This window comes from Meleagris gallopavo, chromosome 1, assembly GCF_000146605.3.
Source record: "Meleagris gallopavo isolate NT-WF06-2002-E0010 breed Aviagen turkey brand Nicholas breeding stock chromosome 1, Turkey_5.1, whole genome shotgun sequence".
Lineage (NCBI taxonomy): Eukaryota > Metazoa > Chordata > Aves > Galliformes > Phasianidae > Meleagris > Meleagris gallopavo.
The window spans coordinates 71,482,908-71,498,539 of NC_015011.2; the positions used below are offsets into that span (position 1 = coordinate 71,482,908).

The following is a 15,632-nucleotide window of genomic DNA, read 5'->3' on the forward strand; positions in this document are numbered from 1 at the left end:
AATCTCTAGATGTGTCTAAAAACTCTTTGGATGTGGTGCTCAGGGACATGATTTAGTGAAGGGTTGTTAGTTAGGGTAGTATGGTTAGGTCATGGTTGGACTTGATGATCTTTAAGGTCTTTTCCAATCTGAGCAATTCTATGATTCTATAAATACAATTTAAACCAATTGCAACACTTATTTCTGCACACATACTCAGTGTCACACTGTGTGTCAATCACTGTGGCTGAGCTTCGCCATCTGCCTGCACCAGTCCTGCAGCTTGCTGAACCTTGCTAGTGTGCTTCTCATATGAGAAGACTCAATTCCAGATTCAGTGGGGACATTTGGATTGTTCAAGCTCTCTCAGATGAGACTGAGAAACTTACTTAGGAGCATTTCAAGAGAAAATAGAAATAATAGAGATGAAAGGAGCATAAAGTGAAAGAAGGGCTGGACAAATGTAACAGTTTCTTACTTCTGGGCATGTGAATTTTATTTTGTAGAAGATTAAAATGAATCGAAGTATTCATACTGGAATATGAGTACCAAAGCAACCATCTAAGAACACACAATGAAAGAATGCAGAGATCTCCAGGAGAAAGCTCAGACTGGCCTGGCTGTCTAGCTTTGAGGACTAAAAACACCTGAGAATTAATACTAGTTTCTGTATAAGAACAGAATTAACTTGAAACTCTTTCACTTTTAAAATACCTTTGAAGAGATCACAAGTTGCATGCTGAGAAATCTAAATATGCATTTAAATATATATACATACATATACATTTCAAGCCACAGATTACCAGAACTTACTCTCACAAGACACTGGAAAAGCGCATGTACTTCAGCCACCTGTGTCCTTCAAGCAGATTACCTCAGAGTTCACTCATGTACAGAGAACAGGTCATGCAGCCAAACAGGATAAGAAATCTGCTCTCTTGATGAACTCCTCCCCACACACTACTACTGCTCACTTTGAATACTTGCCTCTCACACTCCTGTGCTGGGGCTCACCCCCAAATCCTCACCAACTTTTTTCATTTCTCTCACTCTAGGTCAAATCCATCTCTTCATCAACCTACCACCAAGGATATTCACTGATCTATGGGGTAAGTTGTATCTGAACTTCAGAAGCAGGTCTCCATGTGTGGAAGAGTCTTCTCATCCCTAAATGAATAGGTAAGACAGCTTGGGAGACTTACTTATTTCAATAAATGGAAGCATCTCTTTGGAAATGGATGGTTTCAGCAGCTCACGTGGCACACTGTGATCATCCTCTACTCCACAGTACCTAAGAAAATTCAGTAGCTGAAATAACAGAAAACACAACCTTTTAAGGACTGGTTCTGCTTAGACTGGGAGCTCTGCCAGTGATTTCAGATGGAGGAGGAATGAGGTCTTTTATTTCAGTCGGTTGGAGTAGAACAGCACAAATAACATCACAAATGTCCATCTGAGATGTTTACAAGCAGGGAACTCAGATTTCTTATCAATTTTGTCGTCAATACATAATATAGAATATAATGGAAATATCTGGGCTTTCTGCTTTTATCTATCTATACTGTGTTACATTTTGAAAGCACATAATCTCTAAAATCAACTATAAAAATCCACCTCCCATTGGGAATTGCAAACCAGAGCTGAAAGTTTGTATCAATCTTCTGCCTAACTGGAAATAAAAGAACCAAGGAGAAAAAACAGGCATTTGTCAAGAAAAACTTATATTCTGCACCATGCAGAAAGAGACATCAAAGAAGCTACTCTAGTGTTGCAGGTATACATGACTTTGTACTCTGAAACTGGATACAGTTCGGAAATGGAATTCCAAAATATCTGCTATGTAGAGAAAAAGTGAGGAGAAAAATATGGAAGACCGAAGATGATATTTTTGGCAAGTATACTGAAGAAACTGCTAGTACATACTGCAATCCAAGATCCAGTGGGCTGTGCTTACTTCATTTGTTTCATGTAGGTGAAGATAGCCAGGATGTTTGCTTTAGTCATGGGCAGTTGATAAGAATGGGACATCCAAATAAGGTCATTCAGGATGTGTTTAACACCGGGTAAAGTCTGTGGCGAAAGCCCATGCACACACATGCACACAGAGCATCCACTGTACATAGCATTGACTTAGCGTGTCATTTTCCTCAGAAAAACTAGTAGAGGGGCATTCCACCCTTGTATTTCTAGTGCTGAAGATGTGATTGTCCCAGAGCCAACGATGACAGCGACTTTAAGGAATAGGAGGGAGAGGAAGGAAGTCTGATTTCTTTCACTCTTTGAAGTGATGCAATGCAAATGAAAGTGTTAAAAGCAGAGGTAGTTTCAAATCTGTCCACCCAAACTCTTTTGCAGTCTTTGAAACAACAGAGAGCAAAAGGCTTTCTGAGGCCATCCTAAATATTTGGAAACTGAAAGGATAATTCTTCCCCTATCCTCACACCAAGTAGAACCTAGCAGGGAAGACAGGCTGGCTGATGGTGAACATCTCTCTGCCCCTAAATAACACAGAGTTCTGCAAAAGACAAGACACATGCCTGTTTAAACACAGGTCAATATGTTTTATTAAGCAACCATGCTACGGGTGCTCCTGCATGATGAAAGCAGTCTGGCACTGTAAGGGAACACGCATTTTTTATTGATAGGAGAGCTCTGGTAACCAATCCTGTTATATTGAGTAGTTCATGAATAAAGAACTTACAGGATGTCTGCAAAAACTGGGAGAAAATCACTTGTAGAAACTTCAGTTTGTTACAAAAAGTTTGTCTTTTCCCTGGAAGTCATCTGCAGTTGACTGAAATGAATAAAGGGAAGGAGTTACTTTGCTAGCACCTGAACAAAGGGTGACGTATTTGCTGAGATCGAGGTTTCACACTTACTGTACATTTTGATTTAAAAAAAAGACTCAAAGCAGTTAAACTAGGATAAAGTCAGAGTTTAGATTGCTCCCATGACCTTAATTCAGTTCATTTTGCTTACAATTTTGAATATAATTTGCAGTTAAAAGATCATATTTAATTAAATTAAAAAACTTTTCACTGCATGTTTGCTTTATTCAGCACAGAAATCTAGATTGCCCATTTACGACTGTTTGCTGTGCTCTGCCCACCTTCTCACATGTCCTGGGCTAGCACTTTCAGTACACACTGTATGAGTGACACACAAGACTTCAGGTGTCACAACTGAGTCACCTGGTCCAGCTGAATGCCAGTGGGATGAAGATGGAAGGAGAATGGGATCTAATAAAATGCTTAACATCAACAGTTTTCTCAAATATATTTCAGCCTGAAAGCTGAGGCCTGTCTTACTTATCTCTTTCTTTCAACCTGACTCCAAAGTGAGAATTTTCTCACTTTATCTTAGTGATCCCCAGCATCGACAATGGGTGGGTACCTCAGGTTGTCAGCATTACCCAGACACATTTGCGGGATGTTTCCAAGGACATCTCCACACCACTGTGACACCTAGCACTGCTGTCAGGTATCCCTTCAGGGGGAAGTGGAAGGCACAGCAGTGTGGCCATCCTCATGGTAGAAACCTCTGTGTTAGTTACTAAGGCATAAACCAGCCCTGTCCTTCCCCACCAGCACATTTCAAGCTTCCAAATGTTCTCACAGTGCTATTTCCAGAGCATCCACTTTACTTCCAATCCTTTTAAAAGTGTAGGTTCCTCAGAGCAGGGACTAGCCTATTTCCATGTTTCAGCACTTTGAAACAGGAATGTTTGTGAAAAGGTAAAATCCACATTACTATTCTTTTTCCAGCAGAAAGTTTAATATATTTGTTTTAGCCCAGCAGCTTATACTCAACTGTCTGGAATTTTGCTGACACAATGAGAATCTTCTGAAAATGGATAACAATTTAAACACATGAAAATACTCTTCACTTCTTTGAGATATTAACAACAATAACAACAAAGGAGAGAAGTGGGTTCTCAAAACTGACATACGCTAAGAAATGGCCTGAATCTCACCACAGAACTCTTTCTATGCAGCTAAGACCTCAGAAAGAGTTCAGAACACTGCGTAATGATAAGCACAGAAGGGCTTTATCACGTATATGAAATATTGAATGAGAAAAACTGCATTCACAAATAACAAAAATATATGTGCCTCATGTGGAAACCTTTGTAACTGCTTTGAGATATTCATATTCACACTTCTACAGTAGTCAAATGAAAGAGAGCAAAAGAAAAAAATAATAAAAATACTTATGTTTGACCACCAAACTGAAAAAAAATATAGTGAATAATTTTAACAATAAATAGATACACTTAAAAAAGGAAATGGAAAAGAAAAAAAGTTTTTTTCCTTCTTAGATAGCTTTTAAATTATTATGGCAAAATATTTCAGATGCTACAACCAGTGAAATATTTGTAGCCTAGATTGCTTCTCAGTAAATACAGTTTTGTCAATCTGCTCAGGTTGACCCTTATACACTTTGGCTAGAGAATGCTGTCATTTACACAGGTGCAAGTTTCTAGATTTACACAGGTGTGATAGAAGAATTTGGCAGAGTTTTGCTAGTTTTAAACTTTAAAATATTAGATCAAATGTCATAGTTTTACCAAGTTTTAATATATTTCTGTGCTGATTGCACTGTTCCACAGGTGCTGATGGAACAAAGAATTTTGCAGAGTCTACCTGTAACTTACTAACCCCTCTGCCTGAAAGCAGTGAATCCAGGACCACTACACTTAAAATCTCCATGTGTCTTCTTAAAAAGCGATTCATTTATTGTTTAGTACTCTTTTCATCATAAATACTCATTTCTGAAACAAAAAAGCAAACTGCTAAATACAACCTACTTTCACAACTATTCCTATCACTGTTGTTTAATCTGTATAGCCAGCATCCCATACAGTACTTTTATACAAAAAGCAGAACAATATTTTTTTAAATCAGAAAAGTTGTTGATGAAACTGCTGTACACTGACAGGACAAACTAAAAGCAGATAAGGTATCTTAGAACAATTTTAACATCACTTTACATTTACTACTTTTCAATTTACTCACATCCCTTTGTAGCTTTTCCAAGCTTGTTTGCTATATCTGAAGCAATAGGTACGTGCCAATAGGAATGATTTTAGTTTTGATTCAGATCCGAGATCTTCTAGTCACGCTAATCTGTGTGGCTCTCTAAAAGACTGCTAACCAAACATGCAACAAGGGAACAAACTTGCAGATTCTAAGTGTTCTGCAGATGATCTTCAGCTGTTTGGTCAACTCCAAATTCTGTAAGTGATTCAAACAGGAGAAATAAAAGGGAGAGCTTAGTTGGAGTGAGGTGTGCGCACATTAAGTTTCACTTGCTTAAATGAGGCAACACAGGTATCAGTCCAACAAACTCACTGCTAAACTCACACCATAATGAAGGAATCAGACCCAGAACAACTTATTCTCAGATGGTGATATAGCTGTGTATTTTTTTTTTTTATTGTGTTTTTGGCTTTAGTTTGCTAGTTTTCAAAAAATCAGAATGTGATTTAGGAATTAAGAGGGGAGGTAGAAATCTAAATATGAGAAGAAAAAAAAAGATAAATTTAACGGGTCATTCTCTTCACAGAAATTACAGTGGATTGCTCTTTCTGGATTTAACAGTAGAGGCATGGGAAACTTTAAGATGTCACAAGTTTGTCGATAACATTTGAACATATGATTAGCTTTCGTGAGCTGTCTTTAGAAACCTTATATTTTTTCCCCCTACACCTTGCCCAGAGATCCTACGTGCTTTCCTTCCCCTGAGGTTTTGGAAAACTTAAAATGTTGCTTTGACAAAAATCAAGGATGTGGACAAGTTTTTTTCCTGTGTGATGTCACTTTTCCTACTCTTCATAAGCCCCTGCAAAGAAGGGAACTTATCTGAGGATTCTTGCTCCAGACACAGACAAACAAGGGAAAGTGAGAAGCACAAAGGAGTATCAAGTTTCAGATACTGAACAGCCACTAAGAGCTGAGAACCATGCCGCACACCAGTCCCTGCAGCTGCCTGGAGTACATGCTGCTTGTGCTCTGTATCCTGAAGGCTGCAGTCAGCTTCCCCAACTCCTCTCCACTGCTGAATCCCAGCTGGGGGAACGGAGATCAGCTGATGCACTTGTATACTTCTACAGAGAGGAACAGCTTCCATCTTCAAATCAATGCTGATGGCCACATCAGTGGTGTTCCTTACCAAACCATTTACAGTAAGTAACTTATTACGGACCCTCTGTCTTCACGGGAGTAGGGGAGGGCTAACAAGAGTTTTGCTTTCTCATTACCTGTAGAAAATTTCATCTTCTTGGATGGAAAGCAAAGAGAGGAGCAGAGCTATGGAATCAAAAACGTAGACAATTATAACACTAATTTTGTTTAACAAATAATTTTCTTCAAAGAAATATAACAGGTGAGGAATATCTATCTTTGTTGAAGATAACTAAAGTTGTGTGGTTCCTGTGATGCTCTGCAAGCAAAAATTACCTGAATTATCCTTCATTTCATGATTTTACCCACAGTTTCCTGTGGAATTTTTTATTAGTAGTTGATGATGACATATCCCAAAGAACTACTTTCCACTGCAGTGATAGCATTGTACTGAAAAAAATCACCACAGCAGTTGTGAAAACCTGATTATGGCAATAAAACATTTTGGGGTGGAGATATTCTAACTACTAAAATTATGTCATTTTCTTCCAAGTGTATCAGTACTACTTTTTACTGAAAATTGGTTTATAAGAGAAACTATAGATATGTGTATTTAATGCAGATGCATGGGAGAATCTCAGTTGTGCATAGAATGTGGGTAATTAAGCATGCAACAGTTGATAAAATGGGGGGAAACTGTGAAAGTCCAGACTGTAATAAATGAAGTGCTAAGCCTTTGGAGTTCATCAGAAGTAATCGTTCCCTTTTGTAACAGAAGGTTCTATCATAGTTTATTTTCATGAAAAATTCAGGAATTCTTTGCTGGATACCTGCCTGAACATATTAGCTAGTTTAAAATAAATAAATAAATAATAAAATAAAATAAAAATAAAAAGGTGTAGTTTGGCTTGGTTTTGTTATAAATCGTTTTTTTTAGGACATGAAGTTCTTAGATAGGATTCCAAAATTACTTATCTTTTAGCAGTAGCTATGCATACAAGTAGCTATGCGTCATAAAGTCATTTTTATTATTACTGCATAACATGTCCTTCATCCACACAATTATACTTAATAAGCGCATCTTGTGATACTTGTGCAAAATAATATAAGGAACAAAAGACAATTTTAGAAGTTTAATTTATCAAAGAGAAAAAATAATCAAGTTCCCCTATTTCTCTTTTAAGGAATTACTGATGAAACACTTGTAGGAATGTCTCCTCTGTCTTAATGTCATTTTTCCTGTATATCTATGGGTTTTATAAAATTTGTTTTTAGGCATGTTGGGCAATAATCAGGGAGATGCAAAAGAGAAAACAGCCAGTAAAAAATCATGTCTTGCCATATCTGTCATGAAAAAAATCCACATATATTTGGAATGCTCACAGGAGGGGTTGAAATCAAACAGTTAATAGGGTCATGAAAGGGAGGGTGACTGAATTTCTGCCAGGTCACCACACTACCACTACCACTGAGATTTCAGGTAAATAGAAAGTCCAAAGTGCTGCTCAGGCTGGGAGGAGGCTGGATGTGTGCAGCCCTCCTGGGTAGGGACTAAGGGTTACAGGGGATCCACAGTCTGTTTAAGAAGATGACAAGACATCTACCGTGGTCACAGATCAAGGAAAATTACTTTTCAGCTTTTACTTAGCACCAATAAACCTGGTCTTGGAGTACTATAAAAAAGTCTGTTTGAGATGGATGTGGAAAAATTGGAACTGTTCCAGAAGAGAGTTTTCAGGATAGTCAGTGGCCTTGAACACAAACAATTTTGGAAAAGGTTGAGGGAGATAAGTTTATTTAACGTACTAAAAAGTAGTTTAAAGTGAATATCACAGGGCAGTTGCTACAGGCAGTCATAAAGATGAGGCAATCAAACTCCCTCTGGTCATGGCCAGGAACAGAAAAAAGGAAAAATTGGCCCAGAGTGGGGCTTGGGGCTTCAATTGGGGATGTTAGAAAAAAAAATTATTTGGAATGTTAGTGCAGCACTGGAACAAGGCATCAAGAGATGTAGTGGCATCTTAACTCTAGGAACTTTCCAAAGATCAAACAAAGCCACATTGAACCTGATTTAGGGTGCACAGTAGTCCTAAATGACATAGAAGATGAGTTCAAATCCATTAGTCAGTGTGTGGACCAGTAAGGCAAGAGTGTGGTGTCAAATGGGATTCTGGATTTGACATATTTGCTTTCTCAAACAGGTGCCCTAATGATCAAGTCTGAGGGTGCTGGCAGCGTTATAATCACAGGTGTGAAGAGTGGACGCTACCTATGCATGGACATGAAAGGAGACATTTTTGGATCGGTGAGTTACCTTTACAGGTAACAGGCACAGGCACAGTCTGCTACATACAACCCATTTCCTCAGCTAGGGCAAATCTGTACAACTACAGCAGTAGGATGTAGATATTAGCAAGCTGAGAACCTGCCACTTAGGTTAAACTTTCTCCTCTTCGATTGTACTGAATTGTAGAGCTGATAAAGAGCTCATCTGAGTTCCTGCTGGAATATATGAAAGCAGAAAGAGATCCAATGTGATCTTGTAATCTTGCTGTGGTATAGATTCACAGTAGCTCAAACAGTGTAGCCCTCTGTTGAAAGCAGTGTTGGCTCAATAACACCTCTGTTGAAAATTCCATATTGGATTAACATGAGTTGTCTGAGTTGCAGACCTGAAGATTGGAAAACACCTTCTGCAGGATCTCCACTGTCTTTTCCTCTTTAACAGGTGCTTGTCTTTCACCAAATCCCTTTGTTGACAATTGTCTTTTTATTTTTTTTCTTCTCTAAGCATTATTTCAGCCAAGAGGACTGCGTGTTCAACCAAAGAACACTGGAAAATGGATATGATGTGTATCAATCTCCCAAGCACAATTTTCTGGTTAGCTTAGGCAGAACTAAGCAAGTTTTCTTCCCTGGTATGAATCCACCACCGTACTCCCAGTTTTTGTCCAGGAGAAACGAAATCCCGTTGTTTCGATTCAACACACCTGAACCCCACAGAAACACTAGAAGTGCAGATGTTGATCCAATGGATCCTCACCAGATCCTGGTCCCACAGAGAAAGGTCTCTGCAATAGAGTCTCAGCTGCAACTGCAAATGGACTTTTCCCATGTGCCCAGAGAACCCATGAGAGTCAATCAGAACGATGTGGTCAACCCAGATGACCCACACGCTATGATGGATGCCAGGAGATATGCTAGTCCTCGCTTTTACATTACAAGATAATGGCAACCACTTGCAAATTGATGACATGAATGAGTGCCTAAAACACTCAATCTGATTTCTAACCCTCAGGGTGGCTGCTAGAAACCTGAAGGACATTGGAAAAAAAAAAAAATTATTTCAAATTTTGTCCTTATGCATGAGGTTTACTGAAAAAGGGTGTTGCACTCTGCTTTACTGGAAAGACGATCCATTTTCAAAACGAATAATAGAAACCAAATATTTTATGGTCTGAAATACCCTTAGTATGCATAAGTGGAAAACAGAATTCACTTGAATGTAATGACGAACTAGTGTTATGTTACTGATGTGTCTGGAAGAAGACTTGAGCCCTGCAGGATTTGAAACTCCAGCAGAGGCAGAGAATCTTCTTACTAGCTCACTTGCAAGCACAGCAGACTAACTGACTAACAGTGTGTTTTTTATCATATAAAACTTGCTATATATATTCTTAGGTGTTGAGATTGGAGCTTCAGTCTCTTTTCGTGCCTATAGGAGTCAAAAAGTGACCACTCTGGTGACAAAAAAAGCGGTGCACAAAGAAAACTGGAGTAGCTGACAGGGATCAAATGGCCTTGTGTAAACAGTCATTTCTGACACCTATTGAATCCAAGCTGAGGTTTGGAAAAAGAGAAGTTAAGTCTCACCGTTGTCTCAAGTTCTCTGTCACATCTCTCTATTCATTTAATTATAGCAACACAATATAGAAATGCAATATAGAAACATTCATTAGTTTTGCATGTTTCTAACCCAGAGAGAAGTTCGAGGATCAGTATATACCAAATAGGCTAGTTTGTTTTGCCCAGTGTTGAATTCTCCAAGAAAAAAAAGCCCCTGGATTATGTCTCATAGGTAAATTATTAATAGTTAATGCAGACTCACATCTAATGAGTAAAAAATTAGACATGCCTTTAGAAAAGGAGCATCTAAGTTTGACATCAAAGTTTTTATCTAATTCTAAGCAGACATCAGATGCTTTATGTCTATAAGAGTGAAATGACTTTAATATTATCAGATTTCTAAATGTTGACAAAATCTAGGCATCTAGATTGACATATGTCATGGGTAAGTTAGTTACCAAAATGTAAACTCCATGTATACATTTGAAGTTTACCAATTTTTAACTAAGATAAGATATTTGCAGAGTTGTGTTTTTCTTTATAATTTAGGTGAAAAATGGTTAAATTTAGTAGAGCTTCACTGGTTTTAATGGAGATGCATAGAAGATTCAGAACATTGTATACATATTTAGCACTTCTCCTTTATTTCATCTGCTTGTAGTCATATATTCCTGGAACTTTAAGTACATGTGATTCTGAACAAGTTCTTGATATACTTCAGCAGAAATCAATAGCATTAGAAATCAACAGACAGAGAAAATTTCAGCATGGCAGATATGTGAAAACATCTTTATATTTTTGGTGTGTGCTCTTTCTTCCATTTTATTTAATAGCATATTTAACAGCATGACACCAGCCCGAAAATGAATGTTTCATCCAGCCTTTTTCATAGAAATAGCACATAAGATGTCAGGCTAGATTCTAGTTTTCCTCTTCCTACTATTTAGTGAAGTAATTCACTGAAGCCACTGAAGTTGGAATAGTGTTATAGTATCAAAAGTAAGGCCCACTGAGTTGTTTTCATGGAAATTGCTGAATATTCACTGCAGAGTCTGTCCTGCTGACAGCATTTTAAATAATCTACACATACATATATAAATACATAAAATATCTTTTCATCTACAACCTCCAAGTAGTTACGTTAGAATAACCACACTATCTGATTCTGCTGCTATAAAAGTTTTGCCAGATAGTGCAGTTCTTAATTCATACAGGATTAGCATTGGACCAAGTGTTATGTCTCACAAATTATTTATTATTATCATGTTTATAATTAGTTTTTAAAGGAGAGAAGTTATTCTAATGGACTGGGGAATTGCAGGTGAGGAGGATAGCTATGTGTTTTCTTGCTTATTGGAAATACCACAAGAGTTTTTACCTTGTTGCCTATACAGTGGGAAGACATGATTTTATGTTCTAGTTTAATAATTTTATTTAATTCCTTTACCATTGTTGGCTTTCTCTCCTTGAGAACTTTCTACTGCAGTTACACAAGCAGAAATTTTTTCTGTGCTCCACAGAGTTCACTAGGACACAAAGTCAGCAGTCCTAAGGAAGTTTGAATCATGAAAAGTTCTCTCTCAATCCATATTAAGCTTTGATGACAAAAATCTCTAAGGTCAAAACTCTATAATATCTCTATATCAGTGCATAAGAAGACAAGAAGTGTTGCTCAGAGATTTAATCCTTGTGTGTTGAATGAATGCATGGTAAATTTTGCATCAAAAACACATTTCCAACTATAAAGAACTTTATCAAAAGTGTCAGGAGAATTATTTTTTCAATGGAGATGCTGGCCATCACCAGCTAGTTAGAAAGCATTACTTTTTAAATATTGCAATATTTATTTATTTATTTGAGTGGGTCTTACGTCCCACAGAATATTTATAAATATTTATAACAATGAATTGTGGTGACTATTATAGCGATTATTATAATAAAAGTATCAATAAATATTTCTTTCGCTAGAAATGGCTGATTTTGTGTTCATTTTGTTCATTTGGGCCCACTGTTCCAGAAGAACTTGCATGAACAAGCAGTATTACTTGTTCCTGAAAATGTGTGTCCTACTATCCTCTGTGATTCTCAGCTTTAAATATTGAGGATTCCTGGCTGTTTCATGCACCACACCTGAAAACTAGGTGAAATATGATGAGAAAAACAAAGCCTTAATAGGTCTAAACAGATTTTGAAGGGATTATCACATCTACTGGCATCTGCTTTTTCAACAAAATAGCAACAGAAAACTACTGGTCTAGCAGTTCAGTCTTGCTAGGAAAAGTGATTCTGGCATCAAGGTCTTAGGATTAGGCAAATTACTGTTGCTGCTATTTATATTACTGCTATATTCTAACCCCACTTGTATTGCTGTACTCAGGCTTTGTTTTGCAGCAGGCACATCATGGATTAAATAAATTGAACATTTCTTTCCCATAATGGTCCCCAGGCCTACAAAGAACCTAACAGAGATCTTCAAAATGACTAAGTGCCCTTGGATCTGACAGATTGTTTCCTCGGAGTGCTCCCTCACCATGGGTAATCTATTGTGCTCTGTACAGTACAGTCAGTGTTAGTGAAAGCCATTAGTAGCATCTTTCACATCTTCCATGGTTTCATTACCAAGAGAAATATCATATTATTAAGTACCACTTAGTACTGCTGCATTTGGTGGTATGAAGATAGTGAACTTCAGTGAGTGAATCCTGGTGAACAACAGGTTGGTCATGAGCCAGCAGTGTGCCCTTGTGGCCAGGAAGGCTAATAGTATTCTGAGTACGTTAAAAGGAGTGTGGCCAGCAGGTCGAGGGAAGTGATCCTCCTCCTCTGTTCTGTCCTGGTGAGGCTGTATCTGGAAGAATGTGTCCAATTTTGAACTCTCCAGTTCAAATGACAGGGATCTTCTAGAAAGAGGGCGATAGAAGTGATTAAGGGCCTGAAGCATCTCCTGTCTGAGGAAAAGTTGAGAGACCTGGGTCTCTTCAGCCTGGAGAAGATAAGGCTGAGAGGAGATTGCATCTCTGTCTACAAACACATAAAACATGGGAGTCAAGATGATGGAGGTAGGATCTTTGGTGGTGAGCAAACAGTTGAACAAGGGGCAACAGGCAGAAATTGGATCACTGGAAGTTCCATATTAATGCAGGGAAAAACTTCACTGTCAGAGTGGTAGACCACCGGAACAGGCTGCCCAAAGAGGTTGTATAGTATCTGTATCTGGAGATATGAAAGACTGACATGGACACCCTCCTGAGTAACCTGCTGTTGGGAACCTGTTCTAGCAGGGGGGATGGACTTGATGATCTCCAGAGATTCTTTCCAACTTCTACAATTCTGAGATCCTGTGATTAGTACAAAGGCAAGAGCATGGCTGATACTGGCAAAAGACAATCAAGGAAATCTATACTGTTCCTGTGCTTTTCTAAAAGCAAATATCTTCAAATGAAACAAAACTAAACAAGCAAACAAAAGCAACTAAAACCTTCATCCCTATCTCAGGGCCGAACAAATTGTAGGAAAAATAAACAAAAAATTAAGTGACTTTTTGCTAGAAGTGTCTGTAAATAGTGTCATTAAAGAATGATACTTGAGCAGCAATATGAATGATGTCCAGCTTAGGGCATGAGAAAGGCTCAAGGGCATGAGAAAGGTTTATTTAGCCAAGAGAAGAGAAGGCTCCGGGGAGACCTTATAGCAGACTTCTAATATGTAATAGGACTTAGAAGAAAGATGCAAGGGAATTCTTCAACACGGAGTGCTGCTTCTTACTCTCTCTGCCATTCACTGTGAGACTGCCCCACAGGAAAATCTAAACCTCCTCTGACTGCCCTTGCTGCTCATACAGCAGCGCTTACCCCTTAGTTTTACATTTTTGTTACATGATATCATATGGAATAGAATATCCCTTTGACCAGTTTAGGTAAGCTGTTCTGGTTTTGTCCCCTCCCAGCTCCTTGTATTCCTCAGCTCCCTAGCTGGCAAGACAGTATGAGAAGCTGAAAAACTGAAACCTCCTTGGCTCTGTGCAGCACTTCTCAGCAACAATTAGAAACAACAGTGTGTTATCAACATTGTTTGTTTTTTTCTCCTAAAGCATCATATTAGACACTATGAAGAAAATAAACTGTTCCAGCTGAAATCGGGATGATATCTACTCTTTATTCCATATAATTTACATCACTGAATCATAGAATGGTTTGGGTTGGAAGAGACCATTAAGATCATCTAGTCCCAACCCTCCTGCCACAGGCAGGGACACCTCCCTCTAGAGTAGGTTGCTCAAAGTCTCATCCCGCCTGGCCTTGAATGCTTCTAGGGATGGGCCATTCACAGCCCCACTGGGCAACTTAGTCCAGTGTGTCACCACCCTCACAGAAAAGAATTTCTTCCTAATATCAAGTTAAAATCTACCCTCTTTCAATTTAAAACCATTTCCCCTTGTCCTGTTGCTACCTGTCCTCATAAAAAGTTCCTTCCCAGCTTTTCTGTAAGCCCTCTTCAGGTAATGGAAGGCCGCTACAAGGTCTCCTTGAAGTCTTCTCTTCTCCAGGCTGAAAGGCCCCAACTCTCTCAGCATATTCTTGTAGGGGAGGTGCTTCAGCCCTCTGATAATCTTTGTGGCCCTCCTCTGGACCTACTCCAACAACTTCATGTCCTTCTTGTGTTGGGGGCTCCAAAACTGGACACAGTACTCCAGATGGGGTGTTATGAGAGCAGAGTAGAGAGGCAGTCACCTCTCTCTATCTGCTGGTCACACTTCTCTTGATGCGACCCAGGAAACAGTTGGCCTTCTGAGCTGCAAGCTGGCTCATGTTGAATCTCTCATCAATCAGCACTCCCAAATCCTTCTCCTCAGGGCTGCTCTCAAGCCATTCTCCACCCAACCTTCCTGCTTAGTGGATGAAGGTAAGGCTGTAAATGAGGTTCACCTGGACTTCAGTAAAGCCTTTGACACTATCCCCAACAACATCCTTGTGGAGAAGCTGGCTGTCCACAGTCTGGATGAACATACACTCCACTAGGTGAAATACTGTCTGGATGGTCGGGCCCAAAGAATTGTGGACAGTGGAGTTAACTCTAAGTTGGCAGCCAGTCACGAGTGATATCTCCCAGGGCTCAGTACTGGGGCTGCTTCTATTTAATATCTTTATTAACGATCTTGATGAAGGGACTGAGTGCACCCTCAGTAAGTTTGCAGATGACACCAAGCTGGGAGGGAGTGTTGATCTGCTTGAGGGGAGAAGGACACTGCAGAGGGACCTGGATAGACTACATCAATGGGCCAGAGTAAACTGTGTGAGTTTCAATAGGGCCAAACGTCAGATCCTGCATTTTGGTCACAACAACCCCAGGCAACCCTACAGGCTTGGGAGGAGTGGCTGGAAAGCTGACTGATGGAAAGTGACCTTGGTGAACTGATAGACAGTTAGCTGAATCCGAGCCAGCAGCGTGCCCAGGTGGCCAAGAAAGCCAATGGCATGCTGGCTTGTATCAGGAACGGTGTGGTGAGCAGGACAGGGAAGTCATCCTGCCCTGTAGTCGGCATTGGTGAGGCCTCACCTCGAGTACTGTGTTCAGTTTTGGGCACCAAAAAGGACATTGAGGCACTGGAGCATGTCCAAAGAAGGGCAACAAGTCTTGTAAAAGGCTTGGAGAATATGTCCTACGAGGAGAGACTGAAGGAACTGG

The 15,632-nt window shown here is 39.2% G+C and overlaps 1 protein-coding gene across 1 annotated transcript; it reads left to right on the plus strand.

Moving 5' to 3' along the window:
• Positions 1–792: 792 nt before the first annotated feature.
• FGF23 (fibroblast growth factor 23) lies at positions 793–14,534 on the plus strand. Its single transcript, XM_003202575.4, has 3 exons — positions 793–6,163; positions 8,303–8,406; positions 8,893–14,534. The coding sequence occupies exons 1-3, from the start codon at positions 5,941–5,943 to the stop codon at positions 9,328–9,330; spliced, it is 765 nt and encodes a 254-aa protein (XP_003202623.1). The 5' UTR covers positions 793–5,940; the 3' UTR covers positions 9,331–14,534.
• Positions 14,535–15,632: the final 1,098 nt, after the last annotated feature.